The sequence below is a fragment of the Pelophylax lessonae genome, assembly GCF_965119305.1.
Source record: "Pelophylax lessonae genome assembly, chromosome: 10".
Classification (NCBI taxonomy): domain Eukaryota; kingdom Metazoa; phylum Chordata; class Amphibia; order Anura; family Ranidae; genus Pelophylax; species Pelophylax lessonae.
In genome coordinates, this window is record NC_138777.1 from 189,995,884 (window position 1) to 190,017,366 (window position 21,483).

The window sequence follows — 21,483 nt, forward strand, 5'->3', positions numbered from 1 at the left end:
CCTGATCTTCATGACTATTGGGTTATACTGCCCCCTACAGGAGTAGGACACTAGGCAGAAAAACAATCTGGCTACGCCTATGGGCAGTCCCAGGGGGTATACTCCACCTCTCTGCTATTACTCAGTTTTTTCTGCCTAGTCAGGAGTAAGGACCTAGTTCCTTGCTGGGATCTCTGGTCCTGGAAAATTTTTCGTTTTAGATAGAAATTTTTCTCCGGATCTTTTCCTGTGAGACCTGCAATCAACTGCCGAACTAGGCGATGGGCTGGATAATCTAGATCCAGTGGTTCATCTAGTCTGGCCAGCGAGCGCATGCAGACCTCCGATCTGTGTTAGGTCGGCCGTGACATAGCCCCACCGGACAGGAGCTGACTTGCGAGTTAAGTTCTCGGCCCGAGCCGAAGCATTCCTCCTATCCGACAGCCCCCTTATTTCGATGGAGAGGAGGTTCTGTCTGGAGCGGCGCCCGCCTGGTTCCTGGTATGGTGAGTAGCTGTCCCCTTTCTCCCCCTGGAGGGTTTTGGGGTGTATGTGGGCCCCTCCTTGGGACGGTTGGACCCTCGAGTTCCCCACCCCTTCATCTGGCCGCCCATCCTACCCCCTCCCTTAACCACTTAAGCCCCGGAGGATTTGGCTGCTAAAGGACCAGGGGTTTTTTTGCGATTTTTTACTGCGTGACTTTAACGGACAATTGCGCGGTCGTGCGACGCTGTACCTAAACGAATTTGACGTCCTTTTTTTCCCACAAACAGAGCTTTCTTTTGGTGGTATTTGATCACCTGTGCGATTTTTTGATCACGCGCTATAAACAAAAAAAGCGTAAATTTTGCAAAAATAACAATATTTTTCACATTTTTTTATATGAAATTCCCCAAAAAAAAAGTAAAAATCAAAATTTTTTAACATTTTTCGGCCAATTTGTTTTATGCTACCTATGTTTGGTAAAAAAAATCGCAAAAAGCGTATTTTGATTGGTTTGCGCATAAGTTATCGCGTTTACTAACAAAGGGAAAGATTTTTGTCATTTTTGGTGTTTTTTTTTTTAACGCGTAATGGCGGCGATCTGCGATTTTTTTTCGGTACTGCGACATTGCGGCGGACAGATCGGACCCTTGACTGACATTTTTGACACTTTTGGGGGTACCAGTGACATTACTGCAGTAATCAGTGCTATACATATGCACTGTTACTGCAAAAATGACACTGGCAGGGAAGGGGTTAACTTTATTGGACAGGGAGGGGTTAAGTGTGTCCTAGGGGCGTGATTCTAACTGTGCAGGGACATTCCTATTGGTGTAAAAGCAAAGATCAACCGTTCTACATAGTAGAACGGACAGATCTTCACTTTTACACAGGGAGAACTGACAGGCAGCTTGTTTACACAAGCCGCTCTGTCTTTCTCCCTTCACAGGAGCGATCGCAGTGTGACTGGTGGACATCGAGTCCGCCGGTCACACGCACTGACTTGTCTGTGAACGAGCCGCGGCGGGGGCGTGCCCGCCCGCAATAGGCTCGCAAGTCAGTGACAGGCGAGTGACGTACCGATACGTCACTCTGCCTGGCCGGGGCTGACCGCCGCAGTATATAGTCGTGCGGCGGTCGGCAACCGGTTAACTAATGCTGGGGCTGTGGGTGGTCTGGTCCACTTTCTGTGGTGGGGGCTGGGCACTATGCTGGTGATGGGGGCCTGGGGGTGCACCTCCAGCGACCGGACGATCGGCTGTGTTGTACTTTGTAGGGGCTCCTTCCAGGGCCCCCTGTCCTGCCTCGGCCTGTCCTTGAGGCCTAGGATTCCCTCCTGGGTCCCTGGGAGCCTCGTGGTGCCACATGGGGCTGCCATTTTGCTGCAGCCTGTATGTTTCTATGCATTGTGGCCATGTTTGTGTACTCCGGTGGACATTTTGCGGTGGTTTGCCATTGAAAATAGTGGAGGCTATGACAGTGGAGCCCTGTGGGTGGCAATTTCCACGGGGCGAGCCCCTCCTCATCCCCTCCGTGCTGACTCCTGGATCTTTTCACTCCCTGATTGCCGCACGTGTAGTGCAGATTGTCCTGGTGGCTGCAGGTGCCTGTTTCTGCTGGGTGGTGTGTCTGGTTTGGTTCTCTCCCTCTCTGCTGAGGATTGCTTAGAGCTTTGTGCCTGGCGACCCGGTGGTGTTGCCAGCGCGGGGGGTTGTCCCTTAGCAGTGTTTTACACTTTTTGTGGGGTCCCCCTGGTGACTCATGGAGTCTTTGGAGCATATCTCCGCACCTGATCCCCTCTCTGAGGCTGCGGGGCCCTCCGGGTCCCAACCATCCATCGATGCACTGACAGGAGTCCTGGAGTCCTTTGTGTCCCGGGTGGAGGTGGCTTTTGGGCGACAGGCTACCAAAAACACCCCCGCCTTCCCCTGCCTCATATTTCTCATCAGATCCTAAATCTGATTTAGCCATTGCGGATATGGGTTACCCTACTGGGTCTGCGACCACGCGCCCGAAGTCCTCAGATAGTGAGGATGATTCCTCTACATCTGCAACCGCACATGAAAAGGTGCACGTGGAAGCACTGATTGTATCTGTGCGTGAGACATTGAAGATGGAGGAAGCAGCTGCAGCTGTGACAGAGGCGCAGGTTCCCCTTTGGCATTTACAAGCCATCTAGAGCGGCAAAGGTGTTTCCATTCCCCATCTATTTTTACCGAATTGGCGCTAAAGAGTGGGGACGACCAAAGCGCCCCCTTGGGGTTTCCGTAAGCGATTTACTAGGTGTTACCCATCTGAGGAGTCCCTTATGAAGAAGTGGACTGTTCAGCGGTGGTAGACCCGCCGGTTTCCAGATTGAACAAGGCAACCATGAGTCCGGCCTTTAAGGATCCGTCTGACAGGAAGGTGGAGGCTGCTGCCGGCAATATGTACACTCTGGCTGGTTTGTCACTGAGGCCGGTATTCACCATTGCCCTGGTGTCGCAAACTCTGACCGAGTGGGCTAAGCTTTTATGCCGTGACCTGGGGGAGGTCACGGTGGTTCACAGAGATAAGAGGGTTCTTCGCCACTATCCGTCATTCCTCCCAAAGGTTGTCTCTGATTTTCATTTGAATGAAGACATTGTGTTGCCTTCTCTGTGTCCCAGGCCAAATATCCAGGTGTACCTGGCAGCTACAGAGTCATTTAGGAGGTCAGACTCACTATTTGTGTTCAAGGATGGGCCTCGGAAAGGGTTGTCTACTTCCTCTGCGACCATTTCCAGTTGGATCAGACAGACGGTTATTCAGGCCTATTCCATCAGGGGTCAGGTTCCTCCTTTCCCTGTCAAGGCGCACTCTACTCAAGCACCTAGTGCCTCTTGGGCCTTCTGTCATCAGGCGTCAGTGACGCAGGTTCGCAAGGCGGCCACCTGGTTGTCGGTGCACACTTTCACAAAGTTCTATAAAGTGGATGTGTTGGCATCTGCTGATGCTTATTTTGGCCGCATGGTTTTGCAGGCTGCTGTTTAGGGGACCTGATCCGCTTTGAGGCTGTATTGTTTTTTTCAGATGGGCTCCAGTTGTTTTTGGTTGAGCTCCTGTTGCCTGGTTGGCTACTGTTTAGCCTTGGGATTTTTTTTTGCTGTACCCACCCCTCATGTTTAACATTGCTTTGGGACGTCCCAATGGTCTTGAAGATCAGGAGCTGTGTCCGTCAATGAACGAAAGAGAAAATGGCATTTTGTGACTTACCGTAAAATCCATTTCTCTGATGTTCATTGACGAACACAGCACCCACCCCTCTGTGGAGTTGTAATTCTTCTGACACTGCTTATAACAAAACAAAGTAACTATTGCAGAAAGGGGGATTATACCCCCTGGGACTGCCCATAGGCGTAGCCAGATTCTTTTTCTGCCTAGTGTCCTACTGCTGTAGGGGGTAGTATAACCCAATGGTCATGAAGATCAGGAGCTGTGTCTGTCAATGAACATCAGAGAAATAGATTTTATGGTAAGTCAAAAAATCCCATTTTTGGTTGCAAACTGGCAAAAAAAATTCTGATAGAAATAGCAACAACTATAAGCGCACAATACCAATTGCTATCCATCCAGAATGGTAAAAAGAATAGAGCTAATGATTGTCAATGCAACAAATCCTTAAACTGCTGTGGATCAGTTCCTGCAGGCTCCTCCTGTAGACCTGGGCTGGTCGTAGCTAGCATACAGAAGACAGAAGTGGGAGATCTGATTACATAGTTACATAGTTACATAGTAGGTGAGGTTGAATAAAGACAATAGTCCATCCAGTTCAACCTGTGTAGGTGTGTGTGACTGTAATCATCTAACATAGCCCTCAATCTCCTGATCCTTGAGATGTAAGTCTAAGAGTCTTTTGAAAGTCACCATACTACCCGCAGAAACCACCTCTTGTGGTAGACAATTCCACAATCTTGTAGCCCTAACAGTAAAGAACCCCCCACGTTGCCTGAGGTTAAAACGCTTCTCCTCTAATCGCATTGTATGTCCTCGAGTCCTCATGCAATTCCTTCGAATGAACAGCTTTTCTTCTAAGCTGAGATCCCCATTAAGATATTTATAAATTGCTATCATGTCCCCTCTCAGACGTCTTTTCTCCAGGGAAAATAAATCGAGCGATTGCAGCCGCTCTTCATAGGTAAGGTCCTCCAACCCCCTAATCAGTTTAGTTGCCCTTCTCTGGACTTTCTCCAGCTCCAACACATCCCTCCTGAGGACTGGCGACCAGAACTGGACAGAATACTCCAGATGCGGTCGGACCAGAGTTTTATAAAGTGGAAGGATTATAGTCTTATCTCTGGAATACATCCCTTTCTTTATGCATGCTAATATTCTGTTGGCTTTGGAAGCTGCCGCTTGGCATTGCATGCTGTTGCCTAATCTATCATCAACTAAGACTCCCAGATCCTTCTCCATTTTTGATTCCCCCAAGGGTTCCCCTCCTAACGTGTATTGTGTTTTTATGTTTTTGGTCCCCAAGTGCAAAACCTTACACTTCTCCACATTAAACCTCATTTGCCATGTCGTTGCCCACTCCGTAATTTTGTCCAGGTCATTCTGTAGGATATCTGCTTCATGCTGTGCAGTTATTGCCCTGGCCAATTTTGTGTCATCTGCAAAAACTGATAACGAACTACTGATCCCGTCCTCAATGCTGTTTATGAATAAATTGAACAAGGTTGGTCCCAGGACTGAGCCCTGGGGCACCCCGCTTACTACCTCAGACCAGTCTGAGTATGCGCTGTTTATTACTACCCTGTGTTAAAAAGCTGTGTATCTTTATTTTTATTAACACAATAGCAAACACACATTTCGATGGCTAGATGTCAATACGGAAAAGGGAGAAGCTCAGTACAGGCTATGAATGCGATGTACCATACTCCTCATTTGTTGGCTAGGACCTGCTCCATGTACAACTCGTTCCCCGCTGCTGTGTGATCTTCTGGCTGGATCGTACATTGGGTGGAATGGGCATTTTGAAGGAGTTCCTCTTTGTCAGGCCTTGATATGACAATATCGGCCCTTTACAGAAACTGGAGTGGCTCTACTATGTCAACTGATAGCAAGCAATAGCCCATTATCAGCTGATTCTTGGTCACAGGAGCCATAAGACCCACAAGAGAAGTATGGCTAAAAAAGCTTCAGTCATACTTCTCTTTTAACTACTTGCCTACTGTGCACTTAAACCCCCTTCCCATCCAGACCAATTTTTAGCGTTCAGCGCTCTCACACTTTGACTGACAATTGCGCGGTCATGCTACACTGTACCCATATGAAATTTTTATAATTTTTTTCACACACATAGAGCTTTCTTTTGGTGGTATGTAATCACCTCTGGGTTTTTTATTTTTTACAAAAAAAAAAGAAAAACGACAGAAAATTTTGAAAAAAAAAAAAAAAAGTTTTTCTTATTTTCTGCGAGTAAATTTTGAAAATAAATTTTTCTCCTTCACTGAAGGGCGCTGATGAGGCGGCACTGATGGGCACTGATAGGCTGCACTGATGGGCACTGATGAGGTGGCACTTATGGGCACTGATGAGGAGGTACTAATATGCCGCACTGATGAGCAGCACTGATAGGCGGCACTGATGAGCACTGATAGGCGGCACTGCTGTGCACTGAGAGGCGGCACTGCTGTGCACTGAGAGGTGGCACTGCTGTGCACTGAGAGGTGGCACTGCTGTGCACTGAGAGGTGGCACTGCTGGGCACTGAGAGGCGGCACTGACGGGCGGGACTGATGGGCACTGATAGGCAGCACTGATGGGCACTGGCGGATGGCACTGATGAGCACTGATGGGCGGCACTGATGAGCATTGATGGGCAGCACCATCAGTGCCCACACTCAGTGCCCATAGTGCTGCCAGTCAGTGGTCATCAGTGCCTAGATGAGCAGGCACTGATGGGCACTGACAGCACTATGGGCACGGATTGTGGGCATTGATGGGGGGCACTGATGGCGGGCACTGTGGGCACTGATGGTGGCAATTTGTGTATGTGTTTTACCTTTAGTAATCAGGGCACTGGTGATCAGTGCCCTAATTACATTCCTGTGTGTCCCCGGCGGCTAACGGCTCCCCCTCCTTCCTCACACTGCAGGCTCCGTGTGAGGAAGGAGCGCCGGCGATGAGAGATGATCTCATATGTTTACATAGGAGATTGTCTCTCATTGGACGGCTTGATCACGTGGTGAATGGCCGCTGTGATTGGCCATTCACCACGATCTGTGATCGGCTGTGTCCAAGGGACACGGCCGACACAGATTCTCCCCGATGCGCGCTCGCGGGAGCGCGCGGGGGATGTGTCACTGGGAGGCCGTTTAGAAACGGCCTCCCGAAAATTCAAGTCCGCGCTGCAGCCGTATATAGGCTGTAGCGCGGATGGGAACTGGTTAAAGTAACATTGTAAGACAGTAGTTCAAAAACTGTGGCTTCACAATTTATAAATGTTTATGTACACATTGTATTTTTGTATTAAAAAACACTTTCAATAAAAGTTTATAGACAAAAAAAAAAAACTGTGACTTCCTGCTTGCCATTAACTGGCACTTGGGGCACTGTTGCTCCCACGGACACCACTAATAGGGCTCTTTTTCTCCCCCCTGATACCTGCATTGTGGCACTATTCCTCACACTGACCTCCAACAGTGGGGCATTATTGCTTCACCCATGAGTCACAGCCACTGGGTTATTTTTTACTTGCACTGAGCCTGGGGTATTGTTTACACCCACTCATGCTAGGGCTCTTTCTACTTCCACTGGCCATAGTCTGCCCCTTCCCTGAGTCTTAACGATGGTGAACTGGCTCTTTGTTTTAGAAGGTTTGACATGCACGCAGTGACTAAACATGTCACTGGACACTTGCCATGTCCTTTTCTTTAGCCTTATATTCTGACCATTCCTTTTAGATGGACTTTATGATAATCATGCCATTTGGATCACGGTGAAGTATAATACAATTTATCCATGATACATCCTACTTAGTACCACTATTCATTATTTGAAAAATAAACTGGGCATCTATGATTTCTGCATCTCTCTGATTTTTGCATCTCAATTTCTGATTTTAGGACTGGAATTATTCTGTGGCCAGAATGCAATGAGAGTTATTGCTGTCCATAGCCAGATGCATTAGAAGTTTATACTACAGTTGCTATTACTATCACAGGGTATATATTTTAGGGTTCGGAGGACACTCTGGCCTCACAATGAATTTGTCCAAATCTGCTTTGCTGCCACTTGATGGCACAGTTAATTCATTACTTTTCTCCTTTTGTCCAGTCCAAGTTACCTCCTTCAAATACCTGGCACGGTGATCATTCTTACTGATTGTTGCGCTAACCATATTATGCTCCTATTACGCTTTCAAGATAAAGTTAACATTTGGAATATGGTGGTCTGTGGTTATCCTTGATTATGCTCCAACCACTATATTTCCTGCAAAATTCTCCCAGGGTCGTGCCTTTGTGGATTTTTCTTATAGTTAACTTTATTTTTAGTACATTGTTGTGGAGGGACGGGTCACCCAGTATCAAGCTGAAACAACTACAGGGCTCCCAAAGATAGTGGAAGAATGTTGCTCTGCCCAACCCTTGGGTGTACTATTTAGTGGCCCAACTGCAGCATATGTTTGGTGTTCTGCAGGATCCCTCAGCTGAACCCCATTGCTCTGTATATTTCATGCTGTCCGTGATCTAGCAAACTTTATCAGACATAATATTTTAATGCACAATATCTGGAGTAAAGCTAAACAACTACAGAGGGTGAAAGGTTTTACCAGTTATGCCCTCATTTGGTGCAATGAGGCCCACCCCAAGCTAATCAAACTTCAGTATGTTTCCAAATGAAAAAGTTAGGGGCCTACTCATCTACGCCATGTTTTCAACGATGATGCTATGGTCTCCTTCTCAGATTTACAATCTAGATTCTACATTTATTATTTGCAACTTGTAGTAAGTGCCGTAGGGACCATGGTGACCTTATACACATGTTTTGCTGTTGTCCTAAGCTTCACAGATACTGGTTAGAGTTTTATTGAAAATATAAATACAGTTAACTGATGTAACATTAGATCCAAGCTATGCCTTGGGTATCCTAAATAAATATATGCTAACTGGCTATACTAAAGTATCTGTTTCTAGAGCTCTATTCCAAGCCAGGAAGCTTACACTACAGTATTGGAAATCTGAGCAACCACCAACCCTTCAAGAATGGATTAACCATATGAGCCATACGCTTTGCCCAGAGCGTGTTATTTTCCAACATAGGGGTGTCTTGCTAAATATTAAAAAGTGTTGGTCACACCTGGCCTGTCACCTTGTAAAAGGGAGGATTTTATGATAAATTTGGCACTCCAATTGGGTTGTATACTGTAGTTTACACCTATATATACTGGGTCTCTTGTAAGTTTTTTCAATGTTTTGATTCTTTTCCCCCCTCTACCTTTTAGTGTAAGCCATGATGTGCCTTCGATGAAGGCTCTTTGTGATGACTGACTGATGTGATGACTACTTATCTCTCCATTGTTGTACACTTGCTACTAGCTGTGACTTGCCTTGAGATATGAGAATTGAGCTTTACTTCAGTATCTTTTTTGAGTGTGCATCTTTGGAGGACTGCCTTAAGAGTGTTTAGTCTCTGGAGGAACTTTGACCAAGTATAGATGTTGATTATAGCCCCTGTGGCGTATTATGTGAATTTTCACACTTGCAGGATTGTGTTAAGAGTACTTGGTCTTTGGAGGAATGTTCACCAAGTATAGGCTTTGAGTCTTTGTTGCTTATCATGAGTATGTCCTGTGTCTCTAATACTATGGACTACATTGCTCTGCTGGGTTAACCTTGAATTCTAGAGGCTGTGCTTACTCCTTTACAAACACACTACATTATTATACTGAAGCACGGATCCTGCTGTATAGTTACTATATCTCACAAAAGTGAGTACACCCCTCACATTTTTGTAAATATTTTATTATATCTTTTCATGTGACAACACTGAAGAAATGCCACTTTGCTACAATGTAAAGTAGCGAGTGTACAGCTTGTAAACAGTGTAAATTTGCTGTCCCCTCAAAATAACTCAACACACAGCCATTAATGTCTAAACCGCTGGCAACAAAACAATGGGGTACTATTTCTCCCACTGACAAAAACGACGGGGCACTATTCCTCCTCCTGATATCAACAATGGGGCACTATTCCTCTCACTGACACCAATGATGGGGCACTATTCCTCTCACTGACACCAATGATGGGGCACTATTGCTCCCACTGATACATACCAATGATGGGGCACTATTCCTCCAATTGACACCAATGATGGGGCAATATTTCTCCCACTGACACCAATGATGGGGCACTATTCCTCCCACTGACAACAATGATGAGGCACTATTGCTCCCACTGATACATACCAATGATGGGGCACTATTCCTCCAATTGACACCAATGATGGGGCAATATTTCTCCCACTGACACCAATGATGGGGCACTGTTCCTCCCACTGACACCAATGATGGGGCACTATTCCTCCCAGTGACACCAGCGATGGGGCACTATTCCTCCCACTGACACCAGCGATGAGGCACTATTCCTCCCACTGACACCAACGATGGGGCACTATTCCTCCCCCGAATGCCAAAGATGCACCATTTACTCCCACTGACTCCAGGACAATTTCTACTCCCCATCTCCACAGTCCGGCCCCTCAAAGTCTGAAGGACAGTAAACTGGCCCTTTTGTTTAGAAAGTTTGAAGACTCCTGCTCTAGGGAATTATTGGCTAATAACGTTTTGGTATATTATGGTAAAGCACCCAAAGCTGTTATCTATTTGGTTGATGCAATGAACAAATACTTTAAACGTGTTAATTATTATTGTCATTTTACTACATTCTTTAAACTTTCTGAAAACCGCTAATACTAACTGTCATTTATTTTATTAGGTTGAAAGGATTGTTGACAAAAGAAAGAACAAAAAAGGGAAGTGGGAATATCTAATACGATGGAAAGGTTACGGGAGTAGTGAAGACACCTGGGAACCCGAACACCACCTACTACACTGTGAGGAATTTATCGATGAATTTAATGGACTGCATTTAGGCAGAGACAGGCGAGCCAAAGCAGGCAAGCAGGCAGTGGCTTCAAAGCTCTTACGGGGGTCTTCTGTTGACAAAATAGCTCACAGGTCTCCTTTCTCTGGCAAAGGACGGGGGGCCGCACAGAAAAGGAGGAGAATACACGCACTTCAAAAGCAGAAGAAGGTATGCACAGCCAAATATTCCCCCGGGGACAGATCGACAAAGACTTTAACCTACAGAACTACTCCTAGTGGACTACAAATAATGCCACTGATCAAACCCCTGGAAAATGGGGGCCCTAATACTCACACAGAGGACAAGCACTTTGAAAACGGATCCGAGCAGGGCAAAAATGACCTTGAGGATGACAAAGGCACACAAGGTCTACAAAGCGGGCTGGAGGACTGTGATTCACCCATAGTCAATGGATTAGGTATGTGGCTGGTTTAGACAATTAGAAATGTGAGCTGTACGTTGTAAAGACATAGGTAGGACGTTTTTGAAGCTTTTAGGATACCTTGAGCGGGTGATATAAAGCCTTGCTTTCATTGTTAAAGTGTTTGTAAAGTCCGATTATGATTCCTGCCAGCCCCTCTGTTATACCAAGGTTTACTACACAGTGTTAAGGTTTGTTTAAAATTATGCAGATGAATGCCGTATTTCACAATACTTTTGTGCGGTCACGTGACCTCCTGCCACGCTCCTCCTCTGATCTAAGGGCTACAGCCGGAGGGGCTGAGCTCCCTCTCTGACGTCAGCCAGGAGGTCACGTGACCGCTGCTTTATCCGCTTAGCCCCTCCTGCTCCTTAGACTTACTGCCAGCTACTAAAAACGAAGGGAGGGAAGGGGCGGGGAGCAGGTTGCTCACACACAAGAGCAGACAGGCAGGGATGGAGGGGGGGAGAGAGGAGAGACAAACAGGATCAACCAGGTTTTTATTTACAGCATAGAAATGGACAGATTAGACAGCAAATGCACTATGCTGTTTAAGCTGCTTTAAAGGAACAGGAGCTTTTTCTTTCTTTTTTTTTTTTTTTTAGGGTCACAACCTCTTTAATCACTTCTTGACCGGAAGGTTTTACCCCCTAATGACCAGGCCATTTTTTGCGATATGGCACTGCGTTATTTTAACTGACAATTGCACGGTCCTGCGATGCTGTACCCCAAAAAATTGATTACCCTTTTTCCCCTACAAATAGAGCTTTCTTTTGGGGGTATTTAATTACCTGTGCAATTTTTTATTTTTTGCGCTGTAAACAAAAAAAAAAAAAACGACAATTCTGGAAAAAAAAATATATATATTTTTTACATTCCCAATAAAAAAAAAAATTAAAAAATCAAATTTTTTCATCATTTTAGGCCAATATGTGTTCTGCTACATATTTTTGGTAAAGCAAATCCCAATTAGTTTTTATAGATTGATATGTGCAAAAGTTATTGCGTCTAAAAACTAGGGGAAAGATTTATGTCATTTTTCTTTTTTCTAGTAATGGCTGCGATCAACCATTTTTAGCGGGACTGCGACATTGCTGCAGACAGATCGGACACCTACTTTACACTTTTGGAGGGACCAGTGACATTACTACAGTAATCAGTGCTAAAAATATGCAACGCTACTGTACTAATGGCACTGGCAGGGAAGGGGTTAACACCAGGAGCGGTCAAAGGGTTAAATGTGTCCCTAGAGGGTGCTTTCTAACTGTGGGGGGATAGAAATCCAGCCCATATAGAAGGAACACAGGATCCCTGTGTTCATCATTGACAGAACAGCTGACTGCCGTGTTCTGTCTCCACGGGGAGCAATCACAGGGGCTCCCCCTGTGGCCAATAGGCATTTGTGCGTGCCCCCACTAGCTGTCTCACAAAGCGACGTACAGGTACAACATTTCATGTGACAGAGCGACCTGCTGCAGTATAAGTATGGCTGCTGGTCGGCAAGTGGTTAACTAAGCTCCACCTATCATGCCCATATAGCAATTCTGCTGGGCAAAGCAATATGTTTGACATACTCACCTTTCCATCACTCCCTTGCTGCTCCATTCAGCTGCTGGGAGCAAAGAATTTACCTTGTACTTCCAGGTAGGGAAGAGAATGTGGCCTATGCATTGTGACAGTGCTGGACCAATCATCAGGGAGATCATCACATGGGGAGAGTTCTGAGAATGCTCGTTCCATGGCTTCTCATGCTTCTCTGTCATTAATACTTTACAAGCATATAGCAAGTGATATCTGACGTAAGAATTTCTAATTTACATATAATACTTTATTAAGCGAATTAGTCAGCAGGACAGGCAAACAAATAGCATTCATCAAGAAATACTCAGGCGTTCTAATTCTTCCAAAATAAGTTTTGGCTATAAAAACACATTTTTTTTTAAATAGACACATAGCTGGATTAGATAGTGTTTTTTTTAAATCTCCTTTGAGTTCAGTGATCAAAAATGTTGTGAGGTGCTAATGACAGTTTATGCTGCCCACACCTAAATTTTCCACTACCTAAATTGCTAAAGCTGCCGTGGTAACAAGGAGCAAGTATGGACACTTACAATCAGCCGACCTTAGAGTAGAACTGTTTCTAGGCTTAGAACTTTCAAACATTTGCATTTTATTAACAAGTTGTAAATGAGCTTTAAAATAAGTCTTCAGTAACCTTGGTATCTGCCAGCACTGTGGAGTTATTTATCCTCAAATTTACCGCAGAAACACTGAACTGATTAAGACAGCACAGCTCCACCTGTCCCCAGCAGTGCACTGGATTTATAATACAAACACAGGAGGGTTGGAAGGGTTGGAGTGCTTTCTATGATACATTAGAGATTGAATTGCTTCACAGTGTCTGCAGCTACAGATGTCACTGAGGGCTTTTTTTTAAAGCCAAAGCACTGCATGTTAGGAATCTAAACAACCCTTATTGTTTGAACACCGGTTAGTGGAGAAGTTTAGGAGACTGGTCACCCAGTACACAACTAAGCATTTCAGTTGAAGTGTTGTTTTACTTTAATGCATTCTCCGCATTAAGGTAAAAATCTACCCATTACTTGTTCTTGGCCCTCATCCCTTAACACTTACCTGCCTTCTCTCGTGACCCAGCACTATCCCAGCTGCAGCACCGCTCTCCTTTGTTTCTGGCCTCACAGGAGACACTGAGGGCAGCGGGAGCCATAGGCCCCTGCTGCTGTCATTCAAACTCCTGTAAGCAGTGAAAGAGGGTGGGGCTTACTGACATTGTGTGTGTCTGTGAACGCACACAGCCCAGATCGGGAGTGCGCCGCTTGGGTGTCCCCATGCTGAGGGGGCACTCGTAGGAAAGGCGGAGAGGATAGCACTGGCAGGGACCGCCAAAGTGGAGGTAATCCCTAGAAATTAATGAGGTTAACGATGCAAATTATTTAGCGGTCCTCTTTGATTAAATAAAGCAGAGGTAAATGACCGCTCTGTGCAATATCATTGCACAGAGCAGGTAAGTATAACCTCTTTATATACAAAGTGTGCTAACTCTGCATCTCTGCTAAAGATAGAAATTTCTATACTTATTTAGTTAATCTTTGCTTTCTTTAATCCATTACGGCTGCAATACATTGACAGCTTTTTACAGTGTCGCCGGGAGTATACTTGTTGAAGATTCAGCTTTGTAACTTCCTCTTTGTGCTTGCTAGATGATTCACATTCAGGCAGGGCAGGTTTTAATCGGATTGGTAACAAAACAAAGCACCTCCTGAGCATGAGTGTGGTGGTCGACCTCGCTCCAGTATTTCAAACCCATTCCCCTCTCTACTGGAACAATAGACACCACGCTTTGCTGCCCTCCCAGGACTGGGGAAGCCCAAATAACATTTCATAAAAACATAAATTGAAAGAGGGCACGCCAGCCTAGCCCATTATCCCATGGTTTGGCTTTGAGAAAAAGGGTACTACCCTTGAAATGCGTAATCCAGGTTGGATCCAGGTGGTGTCCTTCCAAGCCCAGGAGCATGTGGAGTGGACCGATGAACTGTGATCTCTTGAGGAGCTTAGATATGGTGTTTGTGCGTAGACTTACTTTTACTTTACAATAAATGTTACATTGGGATAATGCTGGGCTGGTTCGCCCTCTCTCTGTTGTGTGTTTAATCTGATTGGTGGGTGTAATAAACTTCTTAGTACTGGTAGTTTATAATCAATAACTTTCTGTATGGGAGATATGGCAAGGAGCCTACAGTTGGAGTGTTTGAGAGTTCCTCTCCTGCGTGACCAGTTGGGTTTTAAATAACCGACAGAAGTTGATTTTATGTACTGGTACTGACCAGGTAGACACTGATCTGTATGTTCTGCCAACATTTAGAAATGACATACATGAAGCAGTCTGTCACTAACATTAACGCAGCAGTTTTTGTTTTTCTAAACCTCCCCTTGTGACATAGTTTCATAACTAGAGATGCACCCAAATTTCGGAGGCAGGAAATAGTGTTATCGACTCTGACCAATTTCATGAGAAAGCTGACCGCTGGCTGAAACGAACAATACCGGGGTTATGGCTAATGTTATTAGCCATAATTCCGGTAATCCATTTGCACACCGCAACGTTTATATACGTATTGCGGTTGGCAAGTGGTTAAACCATTAAATTGACGGCTTCAGTTCTGCTTTATTATTTACTTCTGCTGAGGGGCTCTGGGCTTCAGCAAAATGGCAGCCTCCAGAAACAAGGAACAATGCTCGAGGCAGTTTACAGCACAAACTAATTTTTGTGCAGCATATTTATTAATGTGGTATATACATCCTATTACTAAAAGTATTGGGGCGCCTGCCTTTACATGCACATGAACTTTAATGGCATCCCCGTCTTAGTCCGTAGGGTTCAATATTGAGTTGACCTACCCTTTGCAGCTATAACAGCTTCAACTCTTCTGGGAAGGCTGTCCACAAGGTTTAGGGTTGTGTCTATGGGAATGTTTGACCATTCTTCCAGAACTGGGTCCACAAGCTGATTCGGTCAGGCTACAAGATCGCGTTTCGGCTTATCTTCCAGAAAGGTTCTTTCCTTCCTACCTGCGTTTATCCCCAGCCAGCCTGCGAGGTCTCTTCGGGGCGATGCAAGACTAGCTACTACAAGGAGTGATTGTTCCGGTCTCAGAATCGGAACGTTTTTTCATTGGTTATATTCAAACATGTTTACAGGTCCCAGGAAGGAAAGCGAGGTAAGTCCAATACTGGACTTCAAAGCTCTGAACTGCTTGTGCAGGTACAGATGTTCCAAATGGAGTCCTACAGTAGTGGCATTCCTATATCAGGGGGATCTTCTGGCCTCTACCGATATCAAGGACGCTTACTTTCATATTCCGATATATGTCAGTCAACCGCACCTCCTCCACTTGCCGTGGGCGAGGAGCATTTTAAAGAGGTCTTGCCTTGGCTCCTCGGGTCTTCACAAAGTGTTGGCCCCTGTGTTGGCATTGTTGCGCCATAGAGGGATTGCGGTACTGGAGAACCTGTATGATCATCTTCTGCAAGCAAAGTCTCCCACTGCTCTGACGGACAACGGAAATTACTGTGCAGACTCTGCAGGAGTTCGGTTGGAAATTAAATTTCCAGGTATTGGCTCTGGTTCCATCCACTCTGGGTCTGCTCTGGACTCGGCCTCAGCCAAGGTGTTCCTCCCATGGCAACATCCAAAGAACAGGAAAGGTAGACCACACTCCGGGATAAAGATCATTCGGACTTTATTGGTGAAAAGTGTATACAATCATGCAAGCATCATGTTGGTGACGCGTTTCACCAACTGTTCCTGTTCGTGTGTCCTTGATGCTTGCATGATTGTATACACCAATAAAGTCAGATTGATCTTCATCCCGGAGTGCGGTCTACCTTTCCTGTTCTTTGGATATTGCTGGTGTCGCGGACCGGACGTGCACCTGCTGTGTGAGGATCATTTGGCTTACACCTGAGCGGCAGCAGCTCTTCGAGCTCTTTGTTCCTCTCATAGGACAAGCGCCAAAATCTGCAGGATGAATTTGGCTCCTGTTATCCAGCAGTCAGTCATCTTTCAGGACTGGCATGCGGGAGCTGAGTCTGATGGTGTCTACCTTCGAGGCGGTTCCGTTTGCACAGTTCCTCACGAGACCTCTGCAAAGAGAGATTCTTGCCATGTGGGGCAAGAATCCACAGTCTCTAGACAATCTGATCCTGTTGAGCCGGGGTATAAGAGGGTCTCTGATTCAGTGGGTTCACTCTCCGGTGCTTCAACAGGGTAAATCTTCCCTCCCCTGTACTGGACGGTGGTCACCACGGATGCCAGCCTGTCCGAGTGGGGTGCCATTTTTTGCATGGATTGTTCTCAGGGGGTCTGGACTCTGGAAGAATCCAGACTACCGATCAATATACTGGACATTTCCTCCAGAGGTGTTTCATCAGTTGTGTCTCCAGTGGGGTACTCCCAACAGGAAGGTGCTTAGGTTTGTGGCATGGTCTCGGGATCCTCTGGCTGACGCCACAGACGCACTGGTGGCTCTTTTGGGGCCAGTATCATCTGCTATATGTCTTTCCTCTTCTAGAACTCCTGCCAAGATTCCTGCGTTAGAGGGAGAAGGGATTATGGCCATCATAGTGGCTCCAGACTGGCCTCGCCGGTCTTGGTACGCAGATCTGATATGGTTGGTCGCCAGTGCTCCTTAGAGACTTCCTCTTGAAGGAGATCTGTTGGTCCAATCTTCATCTTGCCTTACAGTCGCTGGCTTAATGGCTTGGCTGTTGGAAGCCTGGTGCTGAAGGATAGTGGGTTGTCTGAATCAGTGATTCCCATGCTGCTGCAGGCTAGTAAATCTAATTCTAGGAAGATTTACCATCACATTTGAGATAAGTACTTTCTGATGTGAATCTCTTAGGTTCACCCCCACTCCTTTTCAGTGACTCGGAGTTTGGATTTCCTCCAACGAGGTGTTGAGCAGTGTCTGGCCTCGGGTACCATCAAGGGCCAGGTTCGGTCTTGGCGGTTTTCTTTCAACATCCTTTGGCTACGCATTCTCTGCTTCACACTTTTTTTCTGGGGGTTCACCACTTGGCTCCCACAGTGCGGTCTCCATTCCTCCTCCGTTGAAAAATATTTGCGAGGTTTCTCTGCTTACATTGTCCCAGAAGATAGCCTTCTTGGTGGCTTTTTCTTATCAACGCAGAGTGTCGGAGCTGGCAGCTTTGTCTTGTGGTTCACGGAGATAAAGTGGTGCTTCGTCCTTGTCAGTTGTTCCTTCCTAAGGTTGTTTCTGGTTTCCATCTGAATGAAGACATGGTGTTGCCTTCCCTGTGTCCTAAGCCTAGGCATCCTAAGGAGATTGCCTTCCATTCTCTGGCTGTGGTTTGGGCATTCAGGGTGTACATGGCGGCTACCGAGTCGATTAGGAAATCAGTCTTACTATTTGTCCTTACAGATGGACCTCGCAAGAGTTTAGCTGCATTTGCCAGGACAATTTCCAGATGTATCAGACAGACAGTGGTGCAAGCCTATTAATCAAGGGTCAGGTTTTCCTTTCCCTGTTAAGGCGCATTTTACGCAGGCGCTTAGTGCCTCCCGGGCCTTCTGCCATCAGGCATCAGTGATGCAGGTTTGCAAGGTGGCCACTGGTCGTCTGTGCACACTTTCACAAAATTTTTACAAAGTGGATCTGCGGATGCTGCTTTGGCACAAGGTTTTGCTGACTGGTGTTTGCTGTTTGAGAGGACTAGCCCTCTTTGAGTGTGTATGTTTCAGGTGTTACTGATTGAGCTCAGTGTTACCTGGTTGGCTAGGTTTAGCCTTTTGGAATTTATGTCTGCTGTGTTTTTTCCCACCCCTCATGTTTTGACACTGCTTTGGGACGTCCCAATGGTCAAGAAGATTCTGGAGCTGTGTCCGTCAATGAACGAAAGAGAAAATTGGATTTTGTCTTACCGTAAAATCCTTTTTTCTGATGTTCATTGACTGACACAGCACCCACCCCTCTATTGAGTTGGGTTATATTTCTTCTGATACTGCTTGCAACAAAACTGAATGCCTATAGCAGGAAGTGGGGGTATATCCCCTGGGACTGCTCCATAGGTGCGGTAAAGCTTTTTCCTGCCTAGTGCCCTACTCCTGTAGGGGGCAGCATGACCCCAATGGTCAAGAAGATTCTGGAGCTGTGTCCGTCAATGAACATCAGAGAAAAGGTTTTTACGATAAGACAAAAATCCAATTTTTTACCAAGTTGTTAGGGTAAAGTTCTGATTTTAAATTGTAAAAAAAAAAAAAAATTCACCAGACAGGTTCTTTTTTTGCAGAAGAAGAAATACACTGGGGTTGATTTTACTAAAACTGGAGAGTGCATAATCTACCACAATTCTGCATAAAAACCATTCATCTTCCAGTTTTTAATGTCAAAGCTTAATTGAACAAGCTGAATGGCTACCATGCATGGCTGCACCAGATTTTGCACTCTCCAGTTTTAGTAAATCAACCCCAAGTTGTATCTTCTGGAATAAAACAAGCATATCCGCCTGTTCAGTCTTCTTCAGAATGTACACTGAGCTGCGCATGCACAACTCCAGATACGTTCTCAGCATAGTGTCTTCGTGCAAAGATCAGTAAACTCCTGCACCATTATCCTGCGCTGGCCCATCAAGACAGCCAAAGACCCAACCCCCGAAAGTAGTCGGGGAGAAGATGTCTGCCCTAGTTCCACTTTACATGGAAAAATGATGGATCTACTGTCAGGATAAACGGGTAATAAAACTGTTAATGCTAGTGACAGACTGTCATGTTATTTTCACGTTTGCCATAGTTCCACTTTGAGGTTTTGTTTGAATACTTGTTTCCCATAATCCCACCGATGTAAATTTCAATACAGCATTCTTGTAAGATTCAGAGATCTTGAATTATATTCCGCATCACGTAATGACTGTTTCAGTTGCTAAGTATACCTACATCTGGCAGTTTGTGAAAAAAGCTGTGCAATACCCTGATAAGGGAAAGCAAAGCAACCACAGTTCAGTTATCAAGAATGGTAAAAAAAAAAAAAAACTTGCGCACACAATAAGTTTTTTTTGCAAGCCAAAGAAAGCAGTGAGGTTATAAGCCAAAAGAGAAGATCTGTATTAATCACAAAAATTTAAAAATTCTGCACCCGGTTCTATACGGATATAAGGATAACAGCAGCCACACCTAGAGTGACAACTTTACTCCATAGATCCAGTACAGTGAAAAGTTATCCTAGTATAGGAGAGAGTAGTAATCCTAGTATAGGAAGTGTGTGACGGGCAGAAAAAATATGAATAAAGGGGAAAAAAAAAAGTCTTAAAATAAAAAATGAAAAAATTCATCATAGCTAAGGATTGGTAAACTGTAATATATTACATTTTTGTTCTTGGGTTTAGATATACTTAAGGATGGGAATCCTCTTTAAAGTATGTTCATCCAAAAAAAAGTTTCAGTAATTTAACATAAAACAAAATATAAGCAGCGCTATAAATATATGTGATCAAACAAAGGGTTATATCTAAAGTGCAATCGTGCAAACATAAAAATAAAGGTATCTCTTTAAAAAAAGACATAACCAACATCCAAAAAGTGCAATGTAAACATGCAAAGGAGCTCCGCCACCAGAAACACCCTCTTGACATAAATCTCTTACCAGATAAGCAGGACCGTAGATTTTAATGCTCAAAAATGCCCCAAGCATAAACAGTGATCATCAAGTGGAGAATGGTAGTCAACCAGCAATGGGTCCCAATGCGTGACTTGAAAAAATGTTAAGAAAAACAAAACACTCCCATAGCGAAGCCCATCAGATGTTCAATCTGGTGTACCTTCTGTAGATTTATCTGTGGAGCTTGCAGCACCGGGTTCTGTTGGTCTATTGGATTCCTTCTGAATATGGGCACTGGTGCAGCAACAGAGAGGAGCGGAGGATCAAGGTGGCAGAATTCTCTGAAGAGCAGAGGACTCCTATGCTTAATGCCATCTAGTCGACTAGAAGTACAAGCACAAATCAGACTTTATACTTCTGATAATCAGAAGGAAACCAGCAGACCAACAGAACCCGGTGCTGCAAGCTCCACAGATAAATCTACAGCAGGTACACCAGATTAACATCTGATGGGCTTCACTATGGGGGTGTTTTTTTCTTAACATTTTTCGAGTCACACATTGGGACCCGTTGCTGGTTGACTGCTGCACTTCGCTGGATGATCAGCTGTTTATACTTTGCCTTGAGTGTTTTTGACCATTATAATCTATGGTTTCTGCTTATCTGGTTAGAGGCATATATCAAGAGGGTGTTTCTGGTGGCTGATCCCCTTTGCTTGTTTTCATTGCACTTTTTGGATGGACTGGTTTACTCCACTTTTGGATTGTTCACCATTTGGACTTTCACAGTTTGTTTTTGTTTTGCCAATATTTTATACATGTTGGTTATGTATTTTTTTAAGAGATTACTTTCAAAAAGTGACAGCTAGTACAGGGAGCTTCTCCCCGTACTGCTGTCACAGGGATGGGGGGGTTGCACAGAGGCTGCAGCATTGGGAACATGTTAGGGATAGACCGATATGGTTTTTTCAGGGCCGATACCGATATTTTGGTCACAACGTATCGGTATGGGCCGATATTTTGTACATTTAATGTTTTGAAAAATAAAGACAATTTTTGACACAAATCTGGTACTGAACATTGAACATTGAATTTTTGTTTAATGGCTGGCTTGCTGGCACCCTGTGGTGGGTAGGTGGCTGGCTGTCTGGCACCCTGTGGTGGGTGGCTGGCTGTCTGGCACCCTGTGGTGGGTGGCTGGCTGTCTGGCACCCTGTGGTGGGTCGATGGGTGTCTGGTACAGTGCCTGTGGCTGGCTGATACAGGGCCTGTGGGTGGCTGGCTGGTAAAGGGCCTGTGGGTGGCTGGCTGGCTCGCTGGTACAGGGCCTGTGGGTGGCTTGCTGGTACAGGGCCT

General features: G+C 45.3%; 1 protein-coding gene across 1 annotated transcript in view; it reads left to right on the forward strand.

Moving 5' to 3' along the window:
- CDYL2 (chromodomain Y like 2) overlaps window positions 1-21,483 on the forward strand; it is a 161,500-nt gene that overhangs the window by 81,591 nt on the left and 58,426 nt on the right. Inside the window, exon 2 of the mRNA XM_082270374.1 lies at window positions 10,421-10,988. Within this exon, the coding sequence (XP_082126500.1) occupies window positions 10,421-10,988 (568 nt within the window). The remainder of the gene's footprint in view (window positions 1-10,420; window positions 10,989-21,483) is intronic.